The sequence below is a fragment of the Lagopus leucura genome, unplaced genomic scaffold, assembly GCF_019238085.1.
Source record: "Lagopus leucura isolate 7727_CA_CO unplaced genomic scaffold, USGS_WTPT01 Super-Scaffold_100159, whole genome shotgun sequence".
Classification (NCBI taxonomy): Eukaryota; Metazoa; Chordata; class Aves; order Galliformes; family Phasianidae; genus Lagopus; species Lagopus leucura.
In genome coordinates this window covers 13,012,759-13,026,632 of record NW_024962335.1, presented here as the reverse complement: position 1 = coordinate 13,026,632, position 13,874 = coordinate 13,012,759, and the positions used below count along the sequence as shown (strand labels likewise).

Genomic DNA, 13,874 nt, shown 5'->3' with positions numbered 1-13,874 from the left:
GCCACCAACCTCCCCATTTAATACTAGACCAGGCTGCCCAGGGCCCCATCCAACCTGGCCTTGAACACCTCCAGGTTCAAGGAGGTGATCCTTGGTTCAGGAGGGTTCAGAAGGTTCAGGAGGGGCATCCACAGCCTCTCTGGGCAGCCTGTTCCAGCACCTCACCACTCTCTCTGTAAAGAACTTCCCCCTGACATCCAACCTAAATCTCCCCTCCCTCAACTTAAAACCATTTCCCCTTGTCCTGCTGTTATCTACCCTTTCAAAGAGTTGATTCCCCTCCTGTCTGTAGACTCCCTTTAGGTACTGAAAGGCTGCCATGAGGTCACCCCGCAGCCTTCTTTTCTCCAGGCTGAACAAGCCCAGCTCCCTCAGCCTATATTCATAGGGGAGGTGCTCCAGTCCCCTCATCATCTTGGTGGCTCTCCTCTGGACCCTCTCCAACAGCTCCCTGTCTTTCTTGTACTGAGGGCTCCAGATCTGGGCACAGTACTGCAGGTGGGGCCTAACAAGAGCAGAGTGGAGGGGGAAAATCACCTCCCTGTCCCGGCTGGCCACCCCTCTTCTGATGGAACCCAGGACACCATTTACCTTCCAAGCTGCAAGCGCACATTGCTGGCTCATGTTAAGTTTTTCATTTATCAAGACCTGCACACAAAAGGCAGGGTCACCCAGCACGCGTGTACAAAGACTTCAGGTATGCTTCAGGGGCAGATTGAGGGGCACATTCAATATACGAACACCAGTGGAGAAGCACAAACGCAGAGCCCATCAGACACGCTGCCTTCCCGCAGCCATTCTTGGCAGCGCCCACACGGAGGAGCTGCTGCCTTAGGAATGAATGCCAGCCGGGCGGCTGGTGTAACTTTCTGGGAGGCTCTGGAGTTCAAGGAGCATCTCTCAGATGCAGGGTCTGAGTTTTGGGTGGTCCTATGTGGAGCCCGATGGTCTTTATGGGTCCCCTTCTAACTAGGGATATTCAACGATTCTATTAATATATAATGTCTCAGATCCAGGGCTTCACACTGATGAATAAAACCCGCTCTTGCTCTTATACTCCAACACTGTGATGCTAAGATCCCCAAACATCCGAGGGAAGCGAGCTGCTAACCCCACGCCACTCTCAAAATGGCGAGTGCGCCACTCTCAAGATGGCGGAGGAGGGAGGGCGACCCCATGGCAACACTAGCGCGAGCGGAGGGGGCGGGGCCTGGCTGTGCGCTTCCGGCCGGCTCCGGCGGCGACGCGTCAGCGGGCTGAAGGTGGTACGGCCGCGCGCCGGGCTGTCACTTCCGGTGAGCCTCGGGACCACCAGGTCGCCCTTCGCGCCGCCGTTGCCCTGGCAACGCCGTCGGGCCCGGGCCCGGCTGAGGCGACGAGGGGTACTCGAGGCGTGAGGTCATCGGAGCGGTGACGACAGCAGCGGCGCCGCGCGTGGGGCGCGGGGGGGGTCGGCCCGGCCGCCGTCAAAGGTCTCGGCTTTGATGTGGGGCGGGCGGCGGCAGCGTGACTGAGCCCGGGGCAGCGAGCTGGGCCCGAGCCTGCTAGCACGAGAGAGGCGGGCGGGGAGAGCGGGGCCTTCTGCATGCGATAGGCATCGGGGGTGACGTCAGTTGCTAGGAAACCGAGAACAAAGCTGGAGGGTCCGCGGGGAGCGGGCCGTGGGCTGCCAACGGGTGTAGTGCTGCACCTGGGGCGCGGTGGAGCAGAGCATGCAGGGACCTGGCCTCTCTCTCATCTCCATTATCAGGGCAGAGCGCGATTTGCCATTCAGAAATAGAGGGGATGGGAGTTGAAGTTGGTGCCCGTGGTCAGCTGCAGAGACCGTGGCCTTACGGGGTTTTTGCTCTGTCCTTTCTTCCCAGGGAGTTTGCAACAAGTGCTTTCAGACAATCAGGTTTCAGTTAGCGAAAACAATGTTTGCGGATTTGGATTATGATATTGAGGAAGATAAGCTGTGAGTATGGCCCTCATCTGGTTTTTGTTTTGTTTTGTTTTTCTAACAATGTACAAATAGTCTTCACAGCTCAAACCAAATGGCAGCAGATTTTTCTGTTGCTGACAAGGCCAGAAAGATCTGGACAGGCTTGAGCAGTAGACCCACAAGAACCTCATGAGGTTCTTGGCCAAGTGCATGGTCTGGCACCTGGGTCATGGCAACTCCCACTACCAATACAGGCTGGGAGATGTAAGAATGGAGCACAGCCCTGCTGAAGAGGACTTGAGGGCACTGGTGGATGGCAGCTTGACGTGAGCCAGCAATGTGCCCTCACAGCCCAGAGAGCCAACTGTGTCCTGGGCTGCATCCAAAGCAGTGTGGTCAGCAGGGAGAGGAAGGTGATCCTGCCTCTCTGCTCTATTCTGTGTGACCTCTCCTGTAGTACTGTGTCCAAATGGGGAACCCACAGTACAGGAGACGTGGACCAGTTAGAGCACATGCAGAGGAGGGCCACAGGAATGATCCAAGGGATGGAACATCTACCCTATGAGAGCAGAAGTTGAGAGAGCTGGAACTGTTCAGCCTGGAGAAGAGAAGGCTCCAGGGAGACCAGAGAGCAGCCTTTCAGCATCTGGAGGGAGACTATAAGAAAAAAGGGGACAGACTCTTTAACAGGGTCCCTTGCAATGATACAGGGGGAAATGGTTTCAGACTAGAAGAGAGATTTAGAGTGTATGTAGACTTATTTTACAGTAAGTGTAGTGAAGGTCCAGTAAGGAGCAGGTTGCCTGGGGTGTGGATGCTTCATCCTTGGAGATATGCCAGGTCAGGCTGGAGGGGCTCTGAGCATCTTGATCTAGATGTAGGCATCTCTGTCCATTGTAGGGGGTTTGTCTAGATGGCCTTTAAGGCTCCCTTCCAACAAACAGTTCTGATTCTAAAACGTGCTAAAGGGTCAGGCTCACTTATCAGTTCTGGCTTCCTGCTGCCTTGGGAAATGGGGATGAGATTGCTGTGATAGTGAGCAGATGAGAGGGCTTTGTGTCTCTCTCCAAGGACTGCTCTGAGCTTCTTGTTGCAAGGTAGTCCTAGCAGATCCTCAGTAAATTAATGACCTTAGCTGGAGGAAGAAAAAAGTTTATAATGGAAGACAGTAAGAGGCAGCAGTAAGTGAAAGAAAACCTCTGGAGCCCATGGGTTTGTAAGGAGCACTGGAATTTTTTGAACAAGAAAAAGGTATTATGAAATCAGCAGTTTCTTTGACATGGAGTCTCATTTATGTTGCACATACTTATCTCTCACTCCAGCACAAAGACCAGCCCAAACACTGTCTAAAACAAAGCAGTGTTCTCTCTGCATCTCTCCCTCCTTCGCTCCATGCGTGCTGTCTCAAAAACAGCAGCTCAGAGTGTCTTTGTGTTGTCATGTGCTTATACACTCTGTGGCAGAGATAATGTGCTTAATTAAAATGCATAGTGTCTATCATGTGTTCAGTTTTTATTGTCACAGATACCACAGTTGTTTTGTACAGGTACAGCTCTGTCTGCTGTGTTCAGTTTTCCATTACCTCCTTTCTCATTCTAGAGGGATCCCCACTGTACCTGGGACAGTGACCCTGAAGAAGGACTCCCAGAACCTGATTGGGATCAGCATTGGGGGAGGAGCACAATACTGCCCCTGTCTCTACATTGTCCAGGTGGGCACCTGGGGAGGAAGAGCAAATGAAAGGGCATTGGCCTGAGAGGTGAAGCCACGGAGAGCCCCGTGCTATTTGTTTCTCTCAAAGTTTGAGATATTTCACTTCACAGTAAATAAGATTTCCTTAGCCCAGCATCTAGTATGCATGGAAGAATAACATGAAGACTTCTGAGATTATTCTTCTTGGAGAGCATGTTAGAATTCAGAGGGGAACAGTGTTGACACTTCTAAGTCCTGTGCATGAAAAGGCGTGTCTTGAAGACAAAAAGTTCCTGAGAGAGCAAGGTGATCATCCCACCTCAGAATTAGGAGAAAAACTGATGCTTCACTATGAACTGTACGTAGATACAACCAAGTTAAGTGGGAGAAGTATAGCTGCCAGGTGTTTGTTCTTCAGCCCTGCACCGTTCTTTTTCATTCTTCTGATTCCAGACTGCTTGTGCTTTTTCTCCCCTTCTCTAGGTGTTTGATAACACTCCAGCAGCCTTAGATGGGACCGTGGCAGCGGGCGATGAAATCACAGGGGTCAATGGCAAGTCTGTCAAAGGGAAGACCAAAGTGGAAGTTGCCAAGATGATACAGATGGTAAAGGTGAGAGGTAGGAGGGGGAGCTTCTGGGTCGTCGTTTACACTGTATTATCCATCAGTGAAGGAAAGCTGCAGTCACTTGCTTCCAGCGCAGCAGCTTTGAATTTGCTTTTCCTACAGGGAGAAGTGACAATTCACTACAACAAACTTCAGGCTGACCCAAAGCAGGGCAAGTCTTTGGATATCGGTAAGATGTAGTGATTTCTGTCTCCCTACAGTGTTAAAGCAACATGGAGGGCTGAAAGATTGGTCACAGGTGAAACTGAAGTACTGTTCTCTTTCCATTCTTCCTCCTAGCTCAAACATTTTCAAATTGAAACTGTCAAAGAGAATAAGAGGTTTAGAAAAAATCCTTCCTTGCCTTTATGAAGTAGTCTTGAGAATTAAATCAAGGCTTGGCTGTTGCTGCAGCATGGTTTCCTTTCTGTGTTGCATTGAGCAATGATAGCAAAACTCAATTAGATAGTCATTTGATCTGTTTATTTTTACTGTGTGCATTATGCTGACCTGTTGAGATTTTTCAGCTGTATGCTGAAATGTCTGTTGAAAGACACTGAGTTCTGTTCCTCAGTTTTTAGAACTGTGATGAAGTACCTGTCTACACTGGTTTGTACAGTCATATGTTTTACAGGAAAAAGGAGAGGATTTGTTTCTAGAATGAAGTATCTGTTTTGAACTATGCCCATACAGTTGTCTCTTCTATGTGGTCTGCATTTTTCATGTTCCTAAAAGAATACTGTACTGTTGTTACTTTCATTTCTCTTAATGGTGGTTAATTTAATGTCCCAGTGAATAGATGAGGATTCCAGGAAATGATAAGAACTTGCATGGATTTCTGGTGAAACAGAAGAGCAGTAAGAGTATGGAATATTTTCCAGAGATCTTGGACACTGAGGCTGCAGCTGACATTCTTAGGAGCTGCAGGTGCTTGACATTCCTGCCAGTTTGCCCCTAAATAAATGTAGCTGAGTCATCTGGTGCTGAAAAGGGCATAATTTGCAGAGTATGGCCACCAAAGAGAGAAACGAATGTCATCACTGGGTCTCAAAAGAGTTCAAATAAGATGTCAGTGGGCAAAAATAATTTTGAGCATTAAATCCTACTCACCTTGCTTTCAGCCTCTTATCCTAACTTCAGTTGAAGTAGTGCAGCAAATTCAATTACAAATACAATGATAGGTAGCTTATAATGAGATTTATTGCCATAGCCTTCCAAAGGAAGTGCTGGACCTCTACTGATTTACGCATATAGGATGTGAGAACAGAACAGATGGACAAGGTAAGTGATGTGCTCCACACAGCAGCTGGACTGAAGTTTCTGTGGTATTCGGCTGCTCACTAGCTCAATAGTAAGTTAAACTGGGGCTAGTGAGTTTATTCAGCATCTGAGAAATGGATGAAATGTGCTAATGTGCTTTTCATGCCTGTAGAAATGACCCTGATCCTGGTTTGCCATTCTCTTTTGGCTTTTAGTATTGAAGAAGGTAAAGCATCGACTGGTGGAGAACATGAGCTCAGGGACAGCAGATGCCCTGGGGTTAAGCCGAGCCATCCTTTGCAATGGTGAGTATCACCCACAAGGGCATTTTCATAAGGGAACACTTGCCTTCCTGTGCTTACCACCTTTTTTATAATTACTAACATGTCCCACTTCAGTACTTCACAGTTCTTTCCTTCTATACCTCGTTGTTGTGATTGCCTCTTCATGGGTGATGTGTATTATATCCTTGGGGCCATTTAAATGATAACTAAGATCAATTTAATTTCTAGTGGGAACCCGTGTAATGAATGCTGATAGACAGTGACCTCACACTGTAAAACCAGTTTGCAGTTAATTTAAAATCTTCCCATGTTAGACTATAGGACAGGCTTTGGATGTGAGAGAAGTTTGAACCAAAGATAGGAAGCTGGTGGTTTTCCAGTCAGACATGCCTTAAACCAGGTCCTGGATTTGACTATTGTAATTCAACATCCTGATTCTTGTTTACATTTAGATGGATTGGTGAAGAGATTAGAGGAGCTGGAGAGGACTGCAGAACTGTACAAAGGTAAGCTGTGTCTTTCATCAGGTACTGTGTGGGGAGGAAAGAGGCCTACATTATGTTTCAGTGAAATGACTTAAATGTCTTTTTCTGTCTTCCATTACAGGCTTGACAGAACACACCAAGAGTCTTCTCAGAGCTTTCTTTGAGCTCTCCCAGACGCACAGAGGTAACAAGTGAGCAAAGGGAGCACAAGCCCTTAACTTCCAGTTTCAGGAGTTTTAGTTGATACTTCAAGGTGTGATTCCTTCACCCAAAGAAAACAGTGTTGCAGAAACGAAAGGGGAGGGCTGTCCTCCTGGTGTTAGCAGTCATGGTGCTAACACAGTGCCTGTGTTTCACTCAAAACATTGAAGAAATGCCCTGCCAACCTCTAGTCTGTTATACGTAGCATCATCTCTCAGCTAAGTGCAAGGTTTTGGGAAGGAGTTGCAGCATTGGAAGCGTGATTCTTCTCCAGGGCCAACCCCTTCTACCATTTGTTTGCATTTATTACCCTCGTCCAGCATTTGGAGACGTTTTTTCTGTCATTGGTGTCCGGGAGCCTCAACCAGCTGCCAGTGAAGCTTTTGTGAAATTTGCTGATGCCCATCGCAACATTGAGAAGTTTGGGATTCACCTTCTGAAAACGATTAAGCCGGTAAAGAATTTAACCGTACCAGTAAAGGGTCTGGAGAAGGAGGGTGTCTGGAAAGACAGATGACTGTATTTGAAGGTATTATCGTAAAGATCAGTTGTTGTGGGAAGGGCTGTCGTTGCTTTCCTTCAGAGAACTCTTCATAAATAACGAAAGAGTTAAAGCAGGGAATATGTCAGACTTGTCCCTTTGACTTCTGCCCATGAGTACATGCCTCTTGTTGTCTACTGGGGCTGGGAGGGTGGTTTGATCAGTGTAGTCCCTGGAGTCCTTTCCCTGGTATTGGTATCCATAACTAAGAGACGTCACTACATTTAAGAGAGCTTAGCAAATTTGAGTGAGCCGTCGGGATATCCATTCATTTTCATTAGCAAACAGGATATTAAATATTGATTTGAGCATTACTTTAGGTGCTGTATTGCATGGACAGTCTTGGTTAGTTCATCTGTGAGTCTGGGAGAGCAATTTCCAGGGCTAATTACAGAAGAAACAAGTTGAATTAAAAGCAGACAAATAGAAACTAGAAGCGAGGCGTGCCTTTCTAGCATTGGAACCACTTACTAGCAACTGTAATGGTCTTCTAACGATGACAATTCTGAATCAAGATCAAACATTCTTTTTCCAATGTGTTCTAGTTCAAAGAAGAGTTAACTCGAGACAGTCTCATGACCTGTGCCCATTAGAAGGTTGGACTTCATGAATTGTAGTCATGCTTTTTAAACTTAGGTTTGGCAACAGGATGTTTCCCTTGCAGATGCTGACCGACTTGAACACGTATCTGAATAAAGCCATTCCTGACACAAGGCTGACCATCAAAAAATACCTGGATGTCAAGTTTGAATATTTGGTGAGCTGCTCTTAGTTTTTTAAAGCTGGTTGAAGTTACGTTTTCTAGAATCGTAGGCTGAGAATCACATGCAGTCTGCACGATCACGTGTGCATCCTTCCATGGTTAACATGAGAAGGCTTTCTTTTGTCTCCCCCAGTTCTTTGTCTATTGACAGATAGCTCTGATTCAAACATCTCCTTTTGATCTCACAGTTCTCACCAATAAAATGGGTGTCTCGGAATCCAGATGACTTACTTTCCATCTGACCAAATTAATTTCCATATTCATTTGTAAAGAATTCTGGTTGAGTTTGTGTTCCTGAACACCCCTGAATAGCTCTACAGTCCCAGAGTCCCTGTTTTGGAGCCAGTTTGGGGCTGTATTTCTTCAGTCAAATTGGACAGCTGTCAAATTATGTTTGCGTTCGTTTAGACCATGGTTTGTTGTTTCTTCTTCCTTTTCCATTCTACTCACACCCTGTTTTCTACACCAAAAAACAAAAATAGTGTAGGGTTGTGTACTGCATCTTTTCTGTAACTGTCGTAATCTGTTTGCTTTTATCAGCTGAGGGAAATATTTGGAACTGCACCCTAAGGCAAGTGAAAATGGCAACTTCTCTTCCCACATCAATCCTTCCCACAGCTCATCTTTTTTTCTCTTCCTTATTTACACTTTGCACATGGTTTCCCAGCGATGTGTTTTCCCAAACAGTAGTTGAATGCAGGATTTTTCTCCTACTGGATTATACTGGTATTACAGGAGCAAATACTTCATGTAAATAAGACCCTTCTCCCTCCCCCACCGTTTTCTTTAAACTTCTTCTTTTCACCTGGGGTGCTGAATCTGCTCTGATCCCACTGCGCTTTCCCCACCATCCCTAGCTGCAGCAATTGAAGGAGGGCTTGAAATGATACAACTCTGTGGCTGTGAGCGGTGGTCGAATTGCTTCTAATCCTCAATATTCCCTTATCTGCTTTTTTTCTTTCTTAAATCCCGTGAAGTCTTACTGCCTGAAAGTCAAAGAGATGGATGATGAAGAATACAGCTGCATTGTGAGTACTGTGGCATAGCAAACTGCGTTCTCTGTTACTGTAGATTGTGTGCACACTGCCTTGTAATTGGATATGCACAGGCACACTAGCAAATACATCCTAAGAGCTGCATCCATTTGTTCTTATCATATTAGAACCTGGAAATCCTTAAACACTACCTAGGAAACTGACATAGCTCTCATGGATGCTGTGGGATACTAGAGGGAGCAGTCCTCTTATCTGCCTCTGTGCACGGTGGTTGCCTCTCTTGGTGTTTAAGTAATATTAGCTTGTGTAAGAAGGTTTAAGGTGTTATCTTCACAGATTCCATTTGTGTCTAGTGCACAGCTTACCATTAATTCTAATTAAATCTTGCTTCTGAGAAATGGAGGGTTAGCTTCTCAGCAAAAAAAAATGCATATGAAAGCTCCATTTGTTATTGAAGAAATGGATTAAAGGATCTCTTTTAAGAATATTTTTTTTCCTAAAAATAAGTAATGTGAAGCCAGAAGGCTTCAAAAAAAAAAAGCCAAACCAAAACCAACCCCCATTGACATTCTCCAGTAACAGTTTGCTGCCTGTTTTAAACTTTCACATCTGTCATCCTTAGCAGCTCTGTTTAAGATAGCTAAAAGTGCTCCCCACATGCCCAGTTTCCCTGCATAAAAGCAAGATCTGTTTTATTCTAGGCATTTTTTTCAGAGGAGGGATTTGATTTTTATTGTGATTCCTACATTGCCATGGCAGGAATGAATAAAACTTTCCTAACACAGCTTTTAATTACAGCCCTGGTGCTAGTTGGGAAGGGAAGAGTCCCAGTCTTGGTCAGCAGAGTAACATCTCTGGGTTTTGGCATATGTAGTGTGCATTATGAAGCCATACTCAGTAACATGGATTTTTATGTTAGATTTGCAAGTGCAAGTGAAGAATGTTGTTTAGTTGACAAACCTAACACCTTTCCCTCCAAACTATTTTGTGGAACAGTGTGTGTGGGCCCATCCCTAATGGATCAAATGTTGTGATGGGATGGTTGTAGAAAGCACAGAATTCCCTGTAGAGACATACACCACATGATGCAGTCCGTACAGAATACAACTTGCACCGAAGCTCAGAGTTTGCTGTGTGATTAATGTAAATTAATACATCCCTCAGGCCCTAGGCTTGCTTTTTTATGGTATCTGTCATAATAGTTCAGTCACGAAGCCCTTCCACTTCTCTATGCTGACTCGGAAGGTGCCTGTTCTGTTTTCTTTGTTTTATAGTGGCACCCTTCTTTACTGTGGCTGGTGCATATTTGGTCTTGAGAATGGCCACGATGACTGCCAGCTTGCTGTTGTGGCTGCGTTCACAGTCTTTCATGCTTCTTGACTGCAGTTCCTGAGAGGGCTGTAATACCCGAGCTCACTGCAAGTCTGTATGGGTATGCAAACCGTGTGTTCAGGCAGTGCTGTGGGAGTCTCTGAAATGGTGCTGTGTTTTGGCAGGCTCTGGGTGAGCCCCTCTACCGAGTCAGCACTGGGAACTACGAGTACCGCCTTATCCTGCGTTGCCGCCAGGAGGCTCGCACACGTTTTGCCAAGATGAGGAAAGATGTGCTAGAGAAAATAGAGCTCCTAGACCAGAAACATGGTGAGTACCACTGCTGTGTCCAGCACCTGGAAGGCTCAGGCATATGTGAGGCATTTGTAGCCTTCAGGCTTCGTGCTCCTCATTCATCTTAATGGTCTATGCTGAAGAACCCTTTGTTCTTGGGTCTTCTGTCCTGGCCTCGAGTTGACCAGGGAAGGGAGATTCAGGGTGGATGTTAGGAAAAATTTGTTCCTTGAAGGAGTGGATAGGCTCTGGCACAGGCTGCCCAGGGTGGTGATGGAGTCACCTGGAGGTGTTCCAGAAATGTTTATGTGTTGTACTAAGGGAGACATGTTTTAGTGGGGAAATACTGGTGGTAGGTGAATGGTTGGACTGGATGACCTTGGAAATCTTTTCCAAACCTGGTGGTTCTATGGTCGACTACACCTGAGGTATCTGTGCTCAGGCACCACATGGGACTAACGAGTGGGAGTCTTTATCACCTGCTGGTGAGGGAGTCTTGATCACAGCCTTGGCACCATTTGGGAAGGGGTTTCACCTGATTTGTTCCCACCGTGTTTCCATTGCAGTGCAGGACATCGTGTTCCAGCTCCAGCGTTTTGTCTCCACAATGTCCAAGTACTATGACGACTGCTATGCTGTGCTCCGAGACGCAGACGTCTTTCCCATTGAGGTGGACCTTGCCCGCACTACTCTGAACTATGGGCAGAAGGACACGTACACAGACGGGGCAGAAGAAGAAGAAGGAGAAGGAAGTGAGAGAGAGAGTAGTGGGAAGGAGGATGCAAATGGTGAAAAGCTCATTGATGATGCCTGAATGTGCCAGTATGGCACGGAGGAAATGACTTTGCAGACTTATGAAAACATGTATTTTACATGGCGATTCATCCTTCATGATTGTCTGTGTTGTCCAGCCTGGGATTCCTCCTCTGTTCTGGGTGGCAGTAGCTGGTTGGATTGGAACCGACCTCTGCATTCCTCTCTTCATTTGCTTGCCTGCCTGGATATTCCTTTTTCCCTTGCAGAGTTCTGTTGCCCAACTTGGATACTGAGTTGTGGGGAAGAGAATCTCCTCCCACATCGCCATGTGACTCCATGCGCACAGCTGAGCGTGCAGCATGCACCATTTTTCTCTGGCATGTGGAAGGCTGCTGAACATTTGGAGATAACTATAAATGGAACAACTGTCTCCTCCTGTCCTCCCTTGTGCCACTGGAAAAAGCACCAGCATTGTTTTCTTCACCTCACTGCTTGCTGTCTTCATGCTTCAAGCTTTAGCTTATTTCAGTCTTCCTCTCTTTTCTTCCTGGAGCACATCCCATGAGCTCTGGGACAGGATTTTTTTTAGGATGATCACTACCAACTCTCTCCAGCACCACTCTGAAGAAATAAGAGCAAGTCAGAGCTGATGTCTAGAACTAGTGGTGGTACATGTGATGCGTTCATCCCCTAGCCATGAGGTCTGGGGGAGAAGCTGTCCTGGAAGAGGCTGGTGGTCGACTGCTGCAAGGATCTACAAGACTATTTCCTTGGCTGCTATCCTCTTCATATTTTTCGAGCTCCTGCACAGCTAGCACCATCTATACACTCCGTAGCTATACCCTGGGGTTAGGGTCCTCCAATATGTAGCTCTGCCACATGTGGTAAAGATGACCCTAGACCAGAAAGTTCTCCCAGTCAGCAGAGAGATGCTGAGGTTAATGTGTTTGAGTCAGGTTCCTGAAAGTAAGAGCGAAGCTGCATGCATTTCCTTTCTCTTGTTCTCTCATACTGCTCTTTGCAATGGATAGTAACCAAATGGGCTTCTTGAGGATGTGCAGTAAGACCTGCAAACTCCTTTTCTTGTACAGGTGCCATGAGGACCCACCTTAGGACTGCAAAGGTGATGCTCTATCCTTACACTTGTGAGGAGGGGCAGGAATCCCTGCAGAGAGGGGAAAATAAGGCCTGTGACAGAGACATGGTGATTCTGAGTGTGAAGTATGATTAGCATACAAAATACTGCTCTCTTCTCTACCCACCCATTCCATTCTGCCAGAAGCTAATGGCACCTTCCCCAGCACAAGGGAAGGAGGGAAAGGTAAAGCTTACTTTTCTCCTTCCACCACCCTTGTGGGCAGATCCCAGATCCAGATGACACTTCTTGCTGGCAGTGGTGTGCTGCTCAGAGGCCAGGGGTTTGACTTCTCTGTCATTACATTCTAATGGTAGTGAGAGAAGTTATTTAAAGGCATTAATTTAAGATTGAGATGTTTAGTTTGATTTGGTTTTCTCTTCTTTTTTTTTTTTTTTTTTGTATTTTTGGAGACTCGTTATCTCCATGGGTTCGTGGAAGAAAGTTGTCCATGGGCAAGCTGCCCTGGAGGATGTAAATGGACTCTAAGTGTACTGTTGTCTGTAATAAAAAAAAATGTGATAGTTTTGTTTTCTGTTGTTCCTGGCTTTGCTTTAGAGATGTGTTTGCTTATGCTGGTCAGTTTTTCCTCGCTCATACTCACAGATGTCTCTGTGCCGGGATGCTCAGGTTTCCTGAAGAACATTACAGATGCTGTAGCAAGGCCATTCCTCCATGCAGTAACAGTTTCTCTGCATCTTGGCTTCCAAGGAAACACCAGCCTGGTGTCGTCCTTATGCTGCTTTGGGACCAGCTTTTCTGTATAGCTCAACTTCTGCACCAGAGGTAAGTTGATGCTCAAATCCCTGATCCTCTTTCTTTTGTGCCAGAATGTGGAGTGGTTCAGAGGAACAGAAAAAGCTTCAGTGGAACCTGCCTGAAAGTCAACAGTGTGAAAGTGGAGGGCAACATAGCCCAGCAGCATTTTTTTTGCAACCTGCTTACAACAAGCACCTTTAGCCTTCTGGGGAGTGGTACAGAAGAAGTATGGCACCCATTTCTGCCTCAGCAGCATCCCTTAAACTTACTCTGTGTTCATGAGTATGGTCGTCCTTGCTTGAATAAGACCCCAAACACAAGCAAGTGCTTCAGTAAAGAATCTTCTGTGTGGCACAAGCCAGTGTGCATTGAGCAGTGGATGCATTAGGGCCTGAGCCAGAACCAGAGGCTGCAGGAGACTGATTTTGGCATGAAACCATCCCCTGAGGTCTTCTGGCGACTACCCAGCAGTGGTGGTTGCCATCACAGAGAAAGTGGGCAGGAAGAGGGCTGGCTATCTCACAGCACAGTCTACAGCAAGTTCTCATAGCCTAAGGGCTGTTATTTGCCTCTGTGAAAAGATTTAAGAGGAGGAGGCTTGTGGGAAATGTGAAGCGGTGACAGGGAAACAGAGGGGATGTTGTTCTAGGGACCTGCCTGGTGCTGACAAGGGTGGTTATTTTGAGGCTGTGGATCTTGGACCTCTGGGAAGCTGTGAGCTGCTTCTAGAAGGTGGCATTGATGGGTAAGGAAGACCAGGGTCTGGAGGACAGGTTGCTGTGGAGCAGCTTGTTTGCGCAGAGCAGAAATAGTGCTCTTACCTTTTGTGGGAAGAACAAGTTTGCAGAGCAGTGGCTGAATGCCCACA

At 46.6% G+C, this 13,874-nt stretch overlaps 1 protein-coding gene across 2 annotated transcripts; it reads left to right on the top strand.

Annotated features, from left to right (window-relative positions):
* The first annotated feature begins 1,222 nt into the window (after positions 1-1,222).
* Positions 1,223-12,779, top strand: PICK1 (protein interacting with PRKCA 1). Of its 2 annotated transcripts, none has more exons than XM_042890241.1 (13): positions 1,223-1,295; positions 1,866-1,957; positions 3,524-3,635; positions 4,100-4,228; positions 4,346-4,412; positions 5,698-5,787; positions 6,219-6,272; positions 6,373-6,435; positions 6,773-6,906; positions 7,658-7,750; positions 8,734-8,784; positions 10,248-10,392; positions 10,923-12,779. In XM_042890241.1, the coding sequence occupies exons 2-13, from the start codon at positions 1,917-1,919 to the stop codon at positions 11,168-11,170; spliced, it is 1,227 nt and encodes a 408-aa protein (XP_042746175.1). In that variant the 5' UTR covers positions 1,223-1,295; positions 1,866-1,916; the 3' UTR covers positions 11,171-12,779. The 2 variants fall into 2 exon arrangements, with proteins under 2 accessions (XP_042746175.1, XP_042746176.1); XM_042890242.1 differs by lacking the exon at positions 1,223-1,295 and adding an exon at positions 1,417-1,472.
* Positions 12,780-13,874: the final 1,095 nt, after the last annotated feature.